Here is a 16,500-nt window from a genome sequence, read left to right on the forward strand (position 1 = left end):
ATAATTCCCAGCTCCTCAGTGATAAGAATAGTTAGTCTCGAATCCCCATGTGATGTGCTGATGACTAACAGACTCACGCACATGTGAGCAACTTCTGAAGTGTTGACTGATACTTTTTGTCTTCTGATTTCAAACAGCAAGTTGCCAGCAAGCCAGGTGCTCCTGGCAGCTTTCTGGCCAGGCAGGGACACCTATGTTGTTGTTTTTCAGATGGGTTAAATAGAATAAATTGGGGTGCTGGGGAAAGGAGTCTGATATATTATTTGCATGGAACCACCTTTACCTTAGCTCAGTCATAATCTGAAATGATATTGTAAAATGACAGGCTGGTTTCCACGTTTATTTTCATAGACAGTTCTGGATCCACCATGCTCATGGTTTCTTATTGCCAATGCTGCAAACTTCAGCCAGGACTTGAGTGTCCAGCTGGATTCTTTCTGCCTTTAACATGAAGATTCTGCACTTGGAATTTAACTGCTTATTCTGTTGGTGCTGCATGAGGCAGAGTGGAATTCAGCTCACACATTGTAGCTTTGTAAAGTTTGAAGAACCAACAGATAAAAACATGTTGTGTCACAAAGTCAGCAGGTGTGACACTAAGATACATGGGGAACCAAGGGCAGTGGGATCATGCTTCTTCCGATAAGTACATTTAAACAGAACTCTCTCTCTCGGCATCCAATACATGTGCCCACCATCTTCTCTTTCTATATACTCTCTCTCTCTCTCTCATTTTATCCTGCAGTTTCAAGTATCATTTCTATGCAGACAATTCCCAGATCACCATTTTTGCCCAGTTCATACATCCCAAACTGAGCTGATTATCTTTCCTTCCAATTCCTCTCTTCTCCATCCTTATATTGCCTTACAACTTTATTGTTTTTTCCCATTTTCCAGGGCTCAGTGTCTGTCAACTTTGGTTTTTCTCTCCAGTAATCCATCTCTCACTAAGCTTTGTTATTTCTTTCATTAATGTCCCTGAATACTGCTCTTTCCTCATTCTCACCTTTGCATAAATGCGCCTCAATGCCTTGGTTCTCTCTTTGCCTGATGGCTGCATTAGAAAGGGAGCTGACATCCTTCACTTTGATCTAACACCACTTTCTTCTAAGCTTTCCGGCGCAGATTGCAGCTTTGGAGGGAGCTGCTCTTCTACAGGTTACAGGTTCAAATGTTAAGACTCTTTATTGTTACAACTTGTTTCTGGCAGATTAATGAGGTAAGGGGGACAGAACTGATCTCAACAAATTCATATCATGTAAGAACTGAGGTTTGACCAGAGGACAGCACAGATGTGAAGATCCAGTGCCAGTAAGGCTTGATCCTCTGTTGTTCTTGGACAGGGTGTGTCTGCATGTGTGTCTGTATGTATGATGTGAGGCTGGCCAGCGGCTAAGAGCTGCAGGCCTAGTGAGCCCAGCTGTGTCAGTATGTTAAATCAAGGGACTTCTCTCAGATGCTTTGCTACAGCTGCCAAAAAATGTCTAAGGGTCAAGCTGCTTGATTAACCCAGGCACTCAGGAGCTAAAACAACAAGCATGCCTCTGTGTAGCAGTAGCAGAAAGTGAAAGGGGTCCCAATAATAGCTGCATACTTCCTCAGTTGCTGTCTGCCCTCTACACAGTGGGCACTCTGCTTTTGCGTGAGATACACCCAGCACACTTGAGACGCTCCATGTCGGCCAAGGAATATATAAACTTGGGAAGGATTGGGTTCAAACCAGAACTGAAGTGATTTGCAGAGCTTTCTATGCAGCCATCACCTCTGCTTTCTGCATATCTGCCAGAGTGGGCCAGCCCTTGCTCAGACGGCTGGCTATAGCCATATCAGATTGCAGTCAGGTCTCCACCCAATTCTGAGGTGGATTTGTAGAAGCCTGAAGAAAGACATCATCTCCTCCCTGTTCCTGTGTTATTTATGACAGTGCAGAACTGTTGGGCCCTTTCACAGATATTGCTGTTACCACATAAAGTAAACATATAGTGCAGAAGGATTCTTTCTTGGGAATGGGAATTTGACATACTAATCAGCTTCATTCCTTCTGAGCCACACTGATTACAGGAAACTCAGTCAGAAGAGGTGACTGAATGGGAATATTGGGAAATGATATTAACACAAAAGCTCAACACAAGAGACTGTGCTACACGGATCAACATAATCAGGTTTTGTCAGTCAACAGCTGGCCAAAGACCTATCCACAGTTCTCCCCAGGCTCTCTGCATGCTGGCACCAATAATTGTACGGTTTCTTTTCTCCATTTGATGCTTCCTCTCCCTTGTCTGCAGTGTTGTCTTTTTTGAGTGATGGTTCTGCTCACCAGCTTTTCAAAGTTCTGTTTTACCTGGTACTGTCATAATTCCGGTTTTAAAAAACAGTTCTCTGAATAGCGATCGTTAAAAATAGCATTGTAGCATTTCATATTTATTGAATTTCAGTCATTCCAAACCAAACGTTCAGAGATTACAAGTGGAAAGATTTTTTTTCCTACATACTAACCATGCCAATTCACTTCAGGCTCTGAAAGTCAAGCTGATTTCTGTCTGCTTTGCACATCATAATCTATAATGAAGGTTCTGCAGAACAAATGCTGCCCTCAGTGACATCTGCCTGACCCCACTGTTTCTAAATGCAGCTTCAGTGACAGTGTGATCTCATTGTCTCCAAATTCTGCCGTTGGTAACACCTGGGTGACCTCAACAAAGGATATAATCTTGGCCTACAGAATCACCATTAGTGATGATGGTGTGTACAGGGTGGAAAGAACCCAGCTTGACTCCTGGAATTCAGGACAAGTTTGAGGTGCTGGCACTCAGAAAAGCTATCTATTTGTAACCTGAGCACATTTAATCTGGAAATTATTGAGAACACAAACATGGAACTCATGAGACCATTTTATGGAGTCGCATTTCTAACATAGCTCTACTTTAAACAGTTCCTTTCAGTACCATTGTCTTTTTCCATATATTAATGTAGATCTCAGTTTTCTGCTCCATTACCTTTGTAAAGCGTCTGCCTTAAATACAATCCACAAGGACAACCTTCCTCTTTCCCAAATTGGGAGACTGAGAAAACAAAAGGGAAAGGAATGGAAAAGACAAGACTTGCTTGTCTGGTTATTCCATTACATTTTCCTTTTGGGTCCTGAGTTAATAGAAGTGTTAGTAATGTTCATCTTTAGAATCGTTATCTTGTTTGTTGCTGAGGTTTCTCTCTCATATGCTTCTCCTACTCTTCTGGACACCATATGTGCTGGCTGAGTAAGATGATAATGCCTGCATGGAAGAGATGGTTCAGGAAGACAAAACTGTCTACACACCCTGGAGGAAATTCAAAAACATCTTTGAAAACAAAATGTCATTATATTAAGCTAAAAACAGTAGATACAGAGATTAAAATGGTCTTAGAGAAATTAGAAAAATGAATCAGAATCATTGGATTTGAATGATCAAAACAGACTTTGCCTCAGTGAATGAAAATCAGTATAGTCCAGTAAAAGAAATAGGCCAGGTTGAGATCTCTTGGGGGAAAGGCAGCCTGGAAAGTAGCCAAGAATGAGATAGGGGTGATGGTGCACAGCAAATTAGGGATGAGCTGGAAATCCCATATGGCAGCACACCCAAAAAGCAAATTATATACTGTTTTTTATGTAAAGAGGCACATTATCATGTCATGGTCTAGGGATGGGACAGTTCTACAGGATTACCTCCCTAAACTGGGACACTCGGGTCCAGCAATGGGCCATGGATATTCCAGCATCTGAGCTAGCAGCCCTGTGGTGGTGGGCGGGGGGAGGGAGGGCAGGAGGGACGTCGCGGTGCCTGGAAGCACCATAGCATTGCACGGTGGGCCATGCAGCCAGGAGCCCTGTAGCGCAAATGGTAGCCCCATGGGGCTGGCGGCAGTGGGGCCAGCAGCAGCCAGGGAGCTCAGCCCCTGAGGAGCCCTGGCTGGGCCAGAGGCAGCAGGATGGGCAGTGGCCAGGGAGTTCTGATCCCAGGGAGCACTGGGCAAGCTGGCAGCAGTGGGGCCAGGGCCTGAGCCTGGCACCAACAGGGCTGGCACCTGGGCCAGAAAGAGCTGGCAGTAGGGAGAGGCGGCGAGCTGGGAGGCAGGTGGCCTCCCCTAGTCTGGAAAATTCCCTCATTCAGGACTGGTTAGGTCCTGAGGATGCTAACTAGACCAGGGAGGTTCAACCTGTATTTTTGGATAGAAACACTTTTGGAATATTACAATTCCACCTCAAGATAAGCATAATACTGACAAACAGGAGAGGGTCTAATAAGTAATATGAGACAACTGAGGACTAGGTGGGTGGGATTACTATATGAGGAAAGTTTAAAGAATCATCAGTTAGTATAATTATAATTAAGAACCTCAAAGATGTGGAGGGAGAGGATTTAAATGATGTCAAAGACTGTATTTAGGAGTGAGTGGGTTGTTCAGGAAAGAGTAAAATTGAGCTGCAGGATGAAATAAACTAAAGGAGAAATTCGGGTGTACATCAGAAGAAATTTCCTAGCAATAAGATTGATTAAATTTTGGTGTAGTCTCCCAGGGGAAGTGACGGAATTCCTGCCTCTGGGAGTTATTTAAAAACAGACAATCTCTGTACAGCGTAGCTGGAGAATGGAAAGAAGGGATTGAAGCATGGAAGACCCATTTTTCATCTCTATTCTTTGTGATTCTTTGAGAAAGAGTTTCTTCTATTTACCCTGCTCTGAATATAGTATCTCCATTCCTTTTTCTGATTTGGATGGATATATAATACGTAGGTATGAGAGACAGTGATTTGGAAATGATCAGCTTCCAGTATGTTAGAAGAATACTCACTTCTTTCCATGTAAGTAAAAAAAAACAATTATTGTGAGATCCCATGAATGGCAAGGATGCGTTTGGAGCTTCATCCTGGAGTCCAAAAGGCACCTCAGAAAGTATTTCCAGAGCAGATTCTTGCAGACTTCAATACTTTGATTATGTTTCTGAAATTTTGCAGGATTCTTTTGCTTTTTTCCCCCTTCTATGCATTTTTGGTGCTGAGCTTTTTCCGGTTTTCCCACACTCCTGCCTGTCACAGAGCAGAAACCACAAAAATGCAGCGAAGTAAAGTCTGTCCAAGAAGCTGCAATTCCATCTCACAAGGATAAACATTCTCCCTGCCAACAAGTGAGCACAGCGCACTGGCATCTTCAAATACACCTCCCTGCTGCCCAGCAAAGGAACCCACTAACACAACCTGTCACCTGTACTAACATGAGCCACCACAACACAATAAGAATTGGATGGTGAATTCACCAGCATGAACCTGCCAGACCTCATGCACACAGTCACCCTCACTGAGTCAACCAACCCCACTAATGTCTTGTTTTCTTTTTAAATAGTTTTGGGGGATGAATTTAGTGTACCATCTAAAGACAAGCATTGTGCAGGCAGGAAATATATCAGCTTCTACACCATATCTCTGCCATGTACGTCCAAAACATCTTGCTACTCCAGTCCTGCTCGCTCAACTCCCCAACCACAGCATTGGCAATGCATCTCTATCCTGCATATCAGCATTTCTGCAGAGGGGGTTAGAAAATGATTATTTTTTATTAAAGTGTCTTTCTTAAATAGAGAAGGGGATGTGAGGAGTCAGAGAATCTGGCAGGAATTAAACATCTCCAGGAAGCTGCAGAACTGTGAACTCCTGAATCAGTGGTCTGAGATTAAAAATAGTCCAATAATGGGTAAGAAAAGGGACTGAAGAGACTTCAGTATGAGGAGACATTGTAAAGATGAAGACCTTTCAGTTTGCAAAAGAGAAAAGTAAAAGGGTGCATGATACAGAGAGATATAACAGTGAATGCTACAGATAAAGTTAATCCTGCTTACCATCTCATAACACAGAAACAAGGGGATGTTCAAGGAAATTAAAAGGCAACAAACTTGAAATCGCTAAAAGAATTTTTTTTTGTTTTTACATAGCATATAACTAACTTGTGGAACTCTCTGCCACAGGATACCTCTAAGGTCAAAGGCTTAGTAGGGTTCAAATAGCATTGGACATTTATATGGAAAAGAGAACATCCATGGTTACATTAGACAGGATATAAAATGTATATGGGATACAAACCCTGTGTTTCAGTGCAAACCAACCACTAGATGATAGGTTTAGGAAGAAACATCTCCTATAGGCTGATGAGTCCATTATGGATAGTTTTGTGGGATGATGTTGTACACTATCTAAAGATAGGCATTATGCAGGCAGAAAATGTACCAGCTTCTCTCGCACAGCTATGCTCATGCATCTCCAATACATCTTGCTACTCAGGTCTTGCTCCCTTAGGAAACACCTGCCACTCACCATTGTCAGAGACAAGATAGAGGCCTTGGTAACCCACTTCTCTGATCCTTTTAGGCAACTCCTATGTATCCATATTTGTATGAAGCTATGGCCCTGCTTACAGGCTGAGGTAATGCTCCATTTTAGGGTACAACTACTCTAGTGTATCAAGACCAAGCTCTTCCAAGGTCTCAATTCAGAAAGACAGGCCTCAAAGGAGCTATATGAAAGACACTTGCTGTCAATGTGTTCCTCACAGATTTCACTGGCAAAGGAAAAAACGTACTTGGAAATCCTCTGGGATGCCACTTTTCTGACCACTGCCTGCTTGTGGTTGGCTGGAGGCTTGGGGACCAGGTGAGAGGAGGTACTCTGGGATGGCATCACTTTGTGCAAACTGGCTGCCTTCTGGATGTTGGAAGTGGTGCTTGATGTCTTGCGGGCACCAGACTCAGTTGGCATGGATATACTGGTGGAGCTGGGTGGTGGGTGGTTGGCAAACAGAGCCTGGTAGAAAACAAGATACAAAGATTGGTTATATTCCTTTTGCAACTACAGTGGGAGAACCCATAGGGTGAGGAGCCTGGTGGGAGAGGAGAGCATCCCAACCACAATTAGTCTCAGAGGTCGATGAAAACTGAGGGTGACTGAAGGAGTTTTTAATAGCAGAATGATATAGCCTTTGGATTAGTTAAAAAATGCTGTCTTACTCTGCTACTGTGGCACAAGGCAGAACATGCTACAACACTGTCTTCCAGATCCAACCTTCTCCTACTCACTGAACTAACAGGAAGCCCTAGGCAACACTTACAGAAGCAAGGGACACTATGAAGGCAACTGATAAAGATTCAAGCTCTAGGGAAGTTTGGGGAGATGGGAAAGTTCGCAGTAATGAAGGAAGAGATATGGTTTTGGAGACAAAGCAAAATAGCCTGTACACTGCCAAGCACTGGAGAACAAGAACACAGGTGACAGAGCCGGGGAATGGCTGAAATTAAAAACAGCGCTCAGTTCTCTTCAGGAAGTTACAGCCTGCCTGGAACGCTGTCTTTTCTTTCCTCAAAGCTGCTTAGTTAGATCCCCAATCGAGGTCAGTGAACTGTAGTCATGTGGCTTAGTGGTGAAAAGTTGGTTAGGAAAGATGAGGGGAATGGGTGAGAAATAGCCAATCTCCTGGGAAAGGCTGGGACTTCAGTGCACTTTGTTGCATTCAGCCTGAGTTTCTTTCTCTGGTAAGGAACACTCAGAGGCACAGTGAGTGAAAGCCACAGTCTGAGGGTTGGCCGAGTCACAGCATAAAGACCCATCTCCCCCACAATTCCCTAGTAAATGGCAGGGTACTTATGTGGGAGGGAGTTTTTGACAGCAGAGCAGGGGGGACAAAGGAAAATGCAAGAGCCAAATCGAGCCTTTTCCACTACAATTCACTGACAAGATCTTCTGAACTCTTCATTTCCCATTAGCCTCTCCTTGTGCTCTCTCCCCCCAGAACCACTCCTCACTGCATCCCATTTTATGCCATGTAGAAGAATTTTTTTTTAAAGTTAGTGCTTTTCCCTTATTATTAAAATCTTGAGACACTTGGAATTTGCAAACTTCTTGCTCTGTGCAGTTTATGTTAGCTCCCCAACATGCTCAGGCAAGAAGGTCTGTCACCCAGGAGGAAGAACAAACAAATTCTTTTAACACAGACTGATCATCAGAGGCAGGGCCGACTGAGGCCTGCCTAAGGGAAGGGCTGTTTTGCTTAGGGACAACAGACTTCTGAAAGGCCTGTCTCCAATCTGTGCTGAGATCCTGGCTGCCTTCCACTCCAGTCAGGGTGGAGAGACCGGGGGCTAACACTGACCATGGCTTCTGGATCCAGCTACAAAGCACACTGTCCTGCTGTAAGCCCTATAGAGACAGCGGGAAACCAGGAGAAGCTACTGTGCAAACAAAGGGCAGCAGGGAGGCCAGACAGAGAAAGGGATTGGAAGAGATTTCAGCACACACACACATGGAGAAGAGCCATCGTCATTCAGGATCCACAGAGTCCAGCTCCAGGGAGGACAGATGCATTCACACTGTACGGTACTGTATAGTATTTGCTTTGCACACTTTCAATTGCAAATGAGCTCGGTAATGGACTGGTGAGTTTGTAACTCTGATGTCCATAAATCTGAAGTACTAATGTACATAAACTAAAGATCTGATTACATAGGTAGCAAGTAAAAATTTGATTTACATTGGAAAACTACAATTAACAAATTTGCAGAAAAACAATCTGAGGGAGAAAACCGGACAAAAGAAATAGATGAAGGAGATGGAGGGAGGGAGCTAATTAGTCTTTAATACAATACGATAATAAAAAACATCAAGGAAAGTTAGCCTGCTCTGAAAGAGGACTTGCATCCCAAATCAAGAAGGGATTGGGAGGGGGCAGTTCTAGTGTGGCCACACCTGGTTTGAATGCCCCACATTCCCAGTAAGACACTGACAAATTGGAGGGTATCTTAAAAAAAAAAATGGGGGAGGGGGGGGAAGAAATGAGTTATGGGGAAAGTTAAATTTCCTTCACTTAGGAAAGCACTGACTAACTTGGGAATATGAAGTATATAAGGAGAAAGAGGAATTATGTAGTACCTGAAGATGAACTGGACATAGTATTTATATCAGAAAACTATTTAAACTGCTGATTGAAACTGTAACCACGAGTGACCCCATTTGTGTAATGTTTTCTCTTACGTTTTCTGACATAAGGCTCCTTTGATGGGGATCATTTCAATATACCATATTTGGGATAAAGGTCTAGATTAGCTCACACACATACAATAGATTCAGGCTGAACAGAAAGAACAAACCTACATAGGGAAGGAGAAGCTTCCATGACAGTAACATCTCCTCAACAGAGGGAACAATTAGAAAGAAATCACTGATTGTTTATTAAATTGCCTAGGCAAGAATAACTATGGACCAACATCCAGGCCAGATTATGTCACTCATTGCGCCCTTCAGTCCATACAAAATGCTGCTACTGATAAACCTTCTTCCTTTTCTGTTGGTTTGATCATTTAACTCAGGGGCAGGCAATAAAAAAAATGACAGCCTGCAGGGTTAGTCCCTGGAGGGCCACCCTCACTATGTTTACCTGCACCTCCGCAGGTATCAGAGGGTCACAGCTTTGGTTGACCACAAATCGCCATTCACAGCCAATGCAAGTGGAGGGAAGTGTTGCAGACCACCATACCACTTTCCGCTGCTCGCATTCGCCACAAATGGGGATTTGCAGCCAACGAGAGCTGTGATCCTCTGATACCTGCAGAGGCACAAGTAAACATGGAGGTGGGGGCCTGCCAGGGACCAACGCTGCGGACTGGATCTGGCCCATATGCTGGAATTTGCCCACCCTGATTTAACTCTGGCTTCCTGAGCCACTTCAGTATCAGATGTACGTTTCTTGTAATTACATTCAAAGCTCTACATAACTCTTCCCCTCCCTTCTTATCCTTCCTTGTCAAGCTTCATGTTGCCTCTTTGTCCCCCCCCCTTCTCTCTGCCAGTGCTCCCCATCTCTTTCACCTGTCCATCAGATTCTCACACAATCACCTTTGTGCCTTCTCCCACACAGCCCACTATGGACAATACAGAGTCTCTGATAAACTGATAAAGAAGACCTATCTTTTTCCAAATTTAAATAGTTCTTTAAGATCGACTTTTTCCATGTTGCCTATAGTGGATCAATTTAACTTGCACATAAATTGCCTATACAGGCAGTCCCCGACTTACGCGGATCCGACTTATGTCGCATCTGCACTTACGAACGGGGCTTTCTCGCCCCGGAGGTCAAGGTGGCGGATTGCTGCCTGTGAGCTCCGGGGCGAGAAAGCCCCGTTCGTAAGCTGCTCCCGGTGCCCCTGGTCTGCTGGAGACCGTCTCCAGCAGACCAGGGGCACCAGGACTGAAGCCGCAGCAGCGGCGGTTCCTGCGCTTTTGAGGCTTTGCTCTGGCAAAGTCTCAGAAGCGCGGGAACCCGCCGCTGCTGCGGCTTCAGTCCCGGTGCCCCTGGTCTGCTGGAGACGGTCCTCAGCAGACCAGGGGCACCGAGACTGAAGCCGCAGCCGCGGCGGGGTCCCGCGCCTCTGAGACTTTGCCAGAGCAAAGCCTCAGAGGCACGGCACCCCGCTGCCGCTGCGGCTCTGCTCCCCGTGTCCCTGGTCTGCTGGGGGGGGGGGGCGCAGCTAGTGTGCCCCCCCCCCCAGCAGACCAGGCTTTTGTTGTGGACCTTGGGGCAGAGCAGCTGGGGCGCTGCCGATTGGTCCTGCAGCGCCGCTCTGGGCACTACTGGACCAACCCGGCAGCACCCCAGCTGCTCTGCCCCAGGTCCTGATTCAGCCGCTGCTGGTCAGTTTCAGCAGTGGCTGAATTAGGACGCCTGGGGCAGAGCAGCTGGGGTGCTGCTGGGTTGGTCCAGTAGCGCCAAGGAGCGAGGAGCGGTGCTACTGGAGCAACCCAGCAGCACTCCAGCTGCTCTGCCCCAGGCGTCCCCAAGTCAGCCGCTGCTGAAACTGACCAGCGCTGACTACAGGAAGCCCGAGGCAGAGTTGCTCTGCCCCAGGCTTCCTGGAATCAGCTGCTGATCAGTTTCAGCAGCAGCTGACTTGGGGACGCTTGGGGTTCTTAAGTTGAATCTGTATGTAAGTCAGAACTGGCGGTCAGTTTCAGCAGCGGCTGAATCTGGATGCCAGTTCCGACTTACATACAGATTCAACTTAAGAACAAACCTACAGTCCCTATCTTGTACGTAACCCGGGGACTGCCTGTATTGTAATCCCTCTTCTCCCAATTTCTGAATACTTGTCCTTAGATCATGTGCTCCTCAAAGTATGTACAACACAGATCATGCCCTTCCTCTGAACACATATATATGGCTTCAGACACGACAACCTGTCATGCATGCAGTTCACTTGCAGCACAACAGGCTGGAAGCAGCACAGGGAGCAGCCCTTCTCTGCATCATGCACAATGGTGCTGCTGTTACTCACTCACAGGCTGCCTGCGGACAAACAGACACATCCAAACCACACATTGTTTAGAGAAGGGGAAAGTAGAAACTGCTTACAGTACAGTGAGGCACCTTTCAAGGACACGACATATCAGGAAGGTGACCACAAAAGCTCTGGCATGGGCACTAGGCTGTTGAGAAATGGCTGGGTTGCTTTACCAAGACAATTCCCAAGTCATGACTAGAACTGCAACATCATATGGAAATGCATTCACTGTGGCCTGGAGATACACAGAATGCAGAGTTCAAAGCACTCACAGTAACATATAGCATTATACCCCTTCAAATGCTATCTTCTCGACTTGGCTGCATTTGACCTGCTGCTAACAGTATTAAGTTCTCGGCCTACTCTAACACTTCACACCCACAGACTTCAGACAAATCACACAAGTGGGTCAATATTAGATTGGAAATTGAGGCATAAAGACATAGGCATCAACTTCTATTTTTCCCCAGAGATGTTCCATCACTGCTCTCCTCTGAGGCCTGCCACCACTCTGCTCCTGCCCCCATCCTCACTCCATCTCTTCCTGCCCCTGCTCCACCCCTTCCTCAAGGTTCCCGCCTGCTAGACTTGCTGCTCTCCTCCCTCCCGCAAACTCCTCCTGAGCTGCCAAGCAACTTGGTGGTGCCAACTATTAGCTGTGGTTAGTAGGTGCTGAGCACCCACTATTTTTTTCCTTGTATCCACAGAGTCAGCACCTATGCACAAATCAACACAGTAACTTACTTAAGATCCCCCAGTAACCTGACAGAACCAGGAATAAACACATGGGCTACGGCTACACTGGCCCCTTCTTTGGAAGGGGTATGCTAATTTTGAACTTGGGAATAGGGAAATCCGCGGGGGATTTAAATATCCCCCGCGGGATTTAAATAAACATGGCCGCCGCTTTTTTTCCGGCTTGGGGAATAGCCGGAAAAAAGCGTCTAGACTGGCGCGATCCTCCGGAATAAAGCCCTTTTCCGGAGGATCTCTTATTCCTACTTCAAAGTAGGAATAAGAGATCCTCCGGAAAAGGGCTTTATTCCGGTGGATCGCGCCAGTCTAGACGCTTTTTTCCGGCTTTTCCACAAGCCGGAAAAAAAGCGGTGGCCATGTTTATTTAAATCCCGCGGGGGATATTTAAATCCCCCGCGGATTTCCCTATTCCCAAGTTCAAAATTAGCATACCCCTTCCGAAGAAGGGGCCAGTGTAGACGTAGCCATGGTGTCCTGAGCCTCAGTCCAATGTCCTAGCCATAGGACCACACAATTAAGGGAGAAAGAACTGGACAGTCTGGAAAATTAGAAGAGGTGAACCCCAAGCCAGGGAACCTGGAGGCTGGTGTGCTGCACTTCTCTAAACCAGGGGTCTGAAGCAAAGGTCTGTACCAGGGCTGTGCTGAAGGAGTCTCCAAATTCTCTTACCAGGCTTCTCACCCTTCCCCATATTACACACAGTGCTGGAAGCGCTCTCAGAAGCAGGAGTAATTCCTAGATGAATTTTTCTGACTTTGTGCAATGAATTTTACTGGATCAGAGTAACAAAAGTTCTTTGTGTCCAGGCTTCCCTCCCAGCAGTGCAAGTGTGCAGTACACAAGGAGCCCTCAGCAAGGTGAGGAAGCTGTCAAAGACCCATTGATGTTACCCACTGACCTCTCCCAACCCCAGGCACCCTGCCTGCGAGAACACACGGTTTCTGTGGGCCCTACCTTCAGGATGCCAATAAATATTTCTATTCCCAACGTCCAAGCCTGGCTGCTTGAGAAAAGGAATGGGGGAAAACTCATCAGCATGAGAAGCTAGCTCAGAAAAGGGCTTTTTTGTGGGTGAAGATCTAAGGTATATGGAGGGAGGTAATGGAGAAAGTGGGAGGAAGAGAGGAACAGAGGAAAGAAGGAGACAGAGAGGGATGGAAGGGATGTTAAGATCCCTGATTCTGCAGTACAGAGTGGATTAGTCACCTGCTCCAGACTCCTCCTCTTATATCCATCTGTGATGCTGATTATATACTTTCCTGATGTGCCTTTGCCATGTCAAGTCATTGGTGTCATTGACATAAGGATGTTTCATCATTGCAAAGTGCTGAGGCATTGAAAGTAGGAAAAAAGCAGGATGACCCAGGTGCAGCAAGCAAGACAATGAATGAAGTGGCAGACAAAAATGAGTGCAATGGAATGGAGCTTGGTCAGTGGTGAGCAGGAGTGGGGGAAGGAAGCCTAAGTGACAATGAGTGGTAAGTGGGTAAGGCAAAGGGATAGCGAGCACATGTGAGTGGTTGCCTCTGGGCAGTGAGTGAAGAAGCACAGATAGATAATGGTGAGTGAGAGGGGAAGGCAGGAGGCCAGAGTGAAAATGAGCAGGATGGTGATCACGTAAACATGAGTGGAAGGGAGAGAATGATGGGGGCTTGAGCCAAGTGAGTGGGGGAAGGAAGGGAAAGTGTAAGGGTAGGTGGGGAGAAGCCAAACAGGTAGCAGGGACAGGGCAGGAAACAGTGAGCAAGAGAGGAAGGAGGTGGCACAGCAGGTGTTGGTGAGTCTGTCAGGGAAGGGGAGGGAGGCAGGGGCACTCAGGCTGCTAGGCAGGAGAGGTCAGTGCAACCGTGTCTTGGGTGGGAGAGCTGTCTGGCCAGTGGGTGGACATGTATTCAAGAGAACCTCTATTAAGATCTAGCTTCCACTACAAAAAAGTCTGAGAGGATATGTCTACACTACAGCGCTAATTTGAACTAACTTAGTTAATTAGTTAATTCGAACTAAGCTAATTCGAATTAGCACAGCTAGACTTAAAAACTAGTTCGAATTAGCGTTTTGCTAATTTGAACTAGTCCATCCACACCGATTGGATGCTGGGGCGCACTTAAGGGCAGCTGAAACCGGTTCCGGCAGGGCATCAGGTCAGTAGTTGCTTTGTGTGGCTGCTGTCTGAGGCTCGTGCTTAAAGGGACCCCCCTGGACAGCTGGTTCTCAGCTTTTCCGCTTGCTTGCCTACCTCGCCGAGGGACAGCAGTGTGTTTTTCTCTGCCCCTGTCTGTGTCGGTGCTTCCCTTTGGGGACGCCGCCACAGTTGGCAACATGGAGCCAGAGCTCGCCCTGGGTTTTCTGGTGCAGTTTTTGGACTTGCTGCTGCAAGCCTGTCAGCAATGGCTGGAGGCTGCCTGGCACCACCTGGTGCACATCAGCCCCCTACCTCTCCGCCTGGCCTCCCTGGGGGCCGTGGAGGAGCCGCAGCAGCGCCCGGATGCCAGCGTGCCCCGCCGCATCTGGCATCTGGACACCAGCAGCGACTGGTGGGACCGCATCGTCCTGGAGCGCTGGGGAGACAGACAGTGGACCCAGAACTTCAGGATGAAGAGGGACACCTTCCTGGAGCTCTGCGAGTGGCTCGCCCCTGCTCTGCAGCGATGGGACACTCGCATGAGGCCCGCCATCCCCCTCCAGAAGCGTGTGGCCATCGCCCTCTGGAAGCTCTCCATGCCGGACAGCTACCAATCCGTTGGGAACCAGTTCGGCGTGGGGAAATCCACCGTCGGAGCAGTGCTCATGCACGTACGGCACTCACCGGCCACTGGGCCGGAGGAGACAGGGGCTGCAAGGAGGGGATGGGCCACCCCAGGGAAAATGGGGGAGGGGGAGAGGAGGCGAAAGTGCCCCGCACTGGAGGGGTCAGTCTGTCCCAGCCGTACTACACGCCGCCCGGAGGGGTTGCTTCCAGGAGTGGGGCACGGGGTAGTGCCAGGGCACGAACACTCCCAGCCACCCGGGCGCCCCAGTGATTCGCGGTTTGCTGTCTCTCTCTGCAGGTGGTCAAGACCATCAACTGGATGCTGCTCCGCAGGGTGGTTCGCCTCGCCGACCCGGACGCCATCATCCGGGCGTTCGGCGCCCTCGGCTTCCCCAACTGCGGAGGGGCCATCGACAGGACGCACATCCCCATCCGTGCCCCGGAGCACCAGGCCTCCTAGTATGTCAGCTGAAAGGGGTACTTCTCCGTCCTCCTGCAGGCCGTGTGTGACCACCAGGGCCAGTTCACGGACATTAATGTGGGCTGGTCCAGCAAGGCACACGACGCACGGGTGTACCGGAACTCCTCCGTGTGCTAGAGGCTGTAGGCCGGGACCTTCTTCCCCGACCGCCACATCAGGGTCGGGGACGTGGACATGCCTGTGTGCCTGGTGGGGGATGCAGCCTACCCCCTACAGCCCTGGCTCATGAAGCTGTACACGGGGCACCTCAACCCCTCCCGCCAGGCCTGTAATGCGAGGCGGACCAGGGCCCGTATCGTGATCGAGGGGGCCTTCGGCTGACTGAAAGCCAGATTTAGGTGCCTCCTCACCCGCCTCGACCTCGCTGAGCACAATATCCCTCCCGTGGTGGCAGCATGTTGTGTGCTGTACAATTTGTGTGGGGTAGGGGAAGGGGGAGGCTTTCCTGCCAGCCTGGATGGCTGAGGCTGAGCGCATGGCTGGCCACTACGGTCAGCCCTGCACCGCCGCCGTCCGGGAAGCCCAGCGGGGAGCCGTCCGGATCCGGGAAGCCCTGCGGGAGAGCTTCCATGTGGAGGAGGAGGACTGAACTCTCCCTGCATGCCCCACTGGGGCCTTCTTCCACCCTCCCCTCCTTCCCCTTTCCTCTCCCTAACCCCCATTCCTAATGTCAAATAAAGACACCTGTTTTTACAACCAAAATCTCTTTTTATTTTACATAACTGGGGTGGGGGGAGGGAGGAGTCAGGGTGGGAGAGGGGATGGGAAACCTGGGAGGAGGGAGCTGGAAAGGGGTGGAAGGGGAGGAAGGGAAGGGAAAGCTCAGGCTTGGGGGTCCTGCTGGCTCTCTCGTCTCGCAGCACTGCGGGTGCGAGGGCGTCGGGGGGGAGCGGGTGTGGAGGGTGGGGCAGGAGGGACGGGGGGTGCAGAGGAAGCGGGAGGAGGAGGAGGAGGAGGAGGAGGGGTGGGAGGAGGAGCGAGAGCTGGGACGGCCACAGGGGTCCGGTGCAGGAGGAGGCAGGAACCTGTCCACCAGGGTCTGCAGGTGGCCTCTGAAGGCACGGCCCTGCTCCTCCAGCGCCTCCACACTCCGCTGCCGCAGCCGTAGGTCCTTCCGGACCCAGTGGTCCTGGGTGCGGAGCTGGTGATCCAGGAACCGCAG

General features: G+C 48.7%; 1 protein-coding gene and 1 long non-coding RNA gene across 13 annotated transcripts in view; one reads left to right on the plus strand and one right to left on the minus strand.

Annotated features, from left to right (window-relative positions):
- The window catches only part of TTLL5 (tubulin tyrosine ligase like 5), a 276,914-nt gene that overhangs the window by 18,568 nt on the left and 241,846 nt on the right, over positions 1-16,500 (minus strand). For all 11 annotated transcript variants that reach the window (XM_075926843.2, XM_075926842.2, XM_075926839.2 and 8 more), the window contains one exon: positions 6,609-6,829. In XM_075926843.2, coding sequence (XP_075782958.1) covers positions 6,609-6,829 — 221 coding nt within the window. The remainder of the gene's footprint in view (positions 1-6,608; positions 6,830-16,500) is intronic.
- Positions 8,140-16,008, plus strand: LOC149524308 (uncharacterized). 2 transcript variants are annotated; one of them, XR_016349619.1, is made up of 3 exons: positions 8,141-8,395; positions 12,915-12,965; positions 15,156-16,008. It is a non-coding gene; the product is annotated as an uncharacterized LOC149524308 (long non-coding RNA). The 2 variants fall into 2 exon arrangements; XR_016349620.1 differs by lacking the exon at positions 12,915-12,965 and having other exon boundaries at positions 8,140-8,395; positions 15,156-15,997.

The sequence above is a fragment of the Pelodiscus sinensis genome, chromosome 5, assembly GCF_052426305.1.
Source record: "Pelodiscus sinensis isolate ZL-2025 chromosome 5, ASM5242630v1, whole genome shotgun sequence".
Lineage (NCBI taxonomy): Eukaryota > Metazoa > Chordata > Testudines > Trionychidae > Pelodiscus > Pelodiscus sinensis.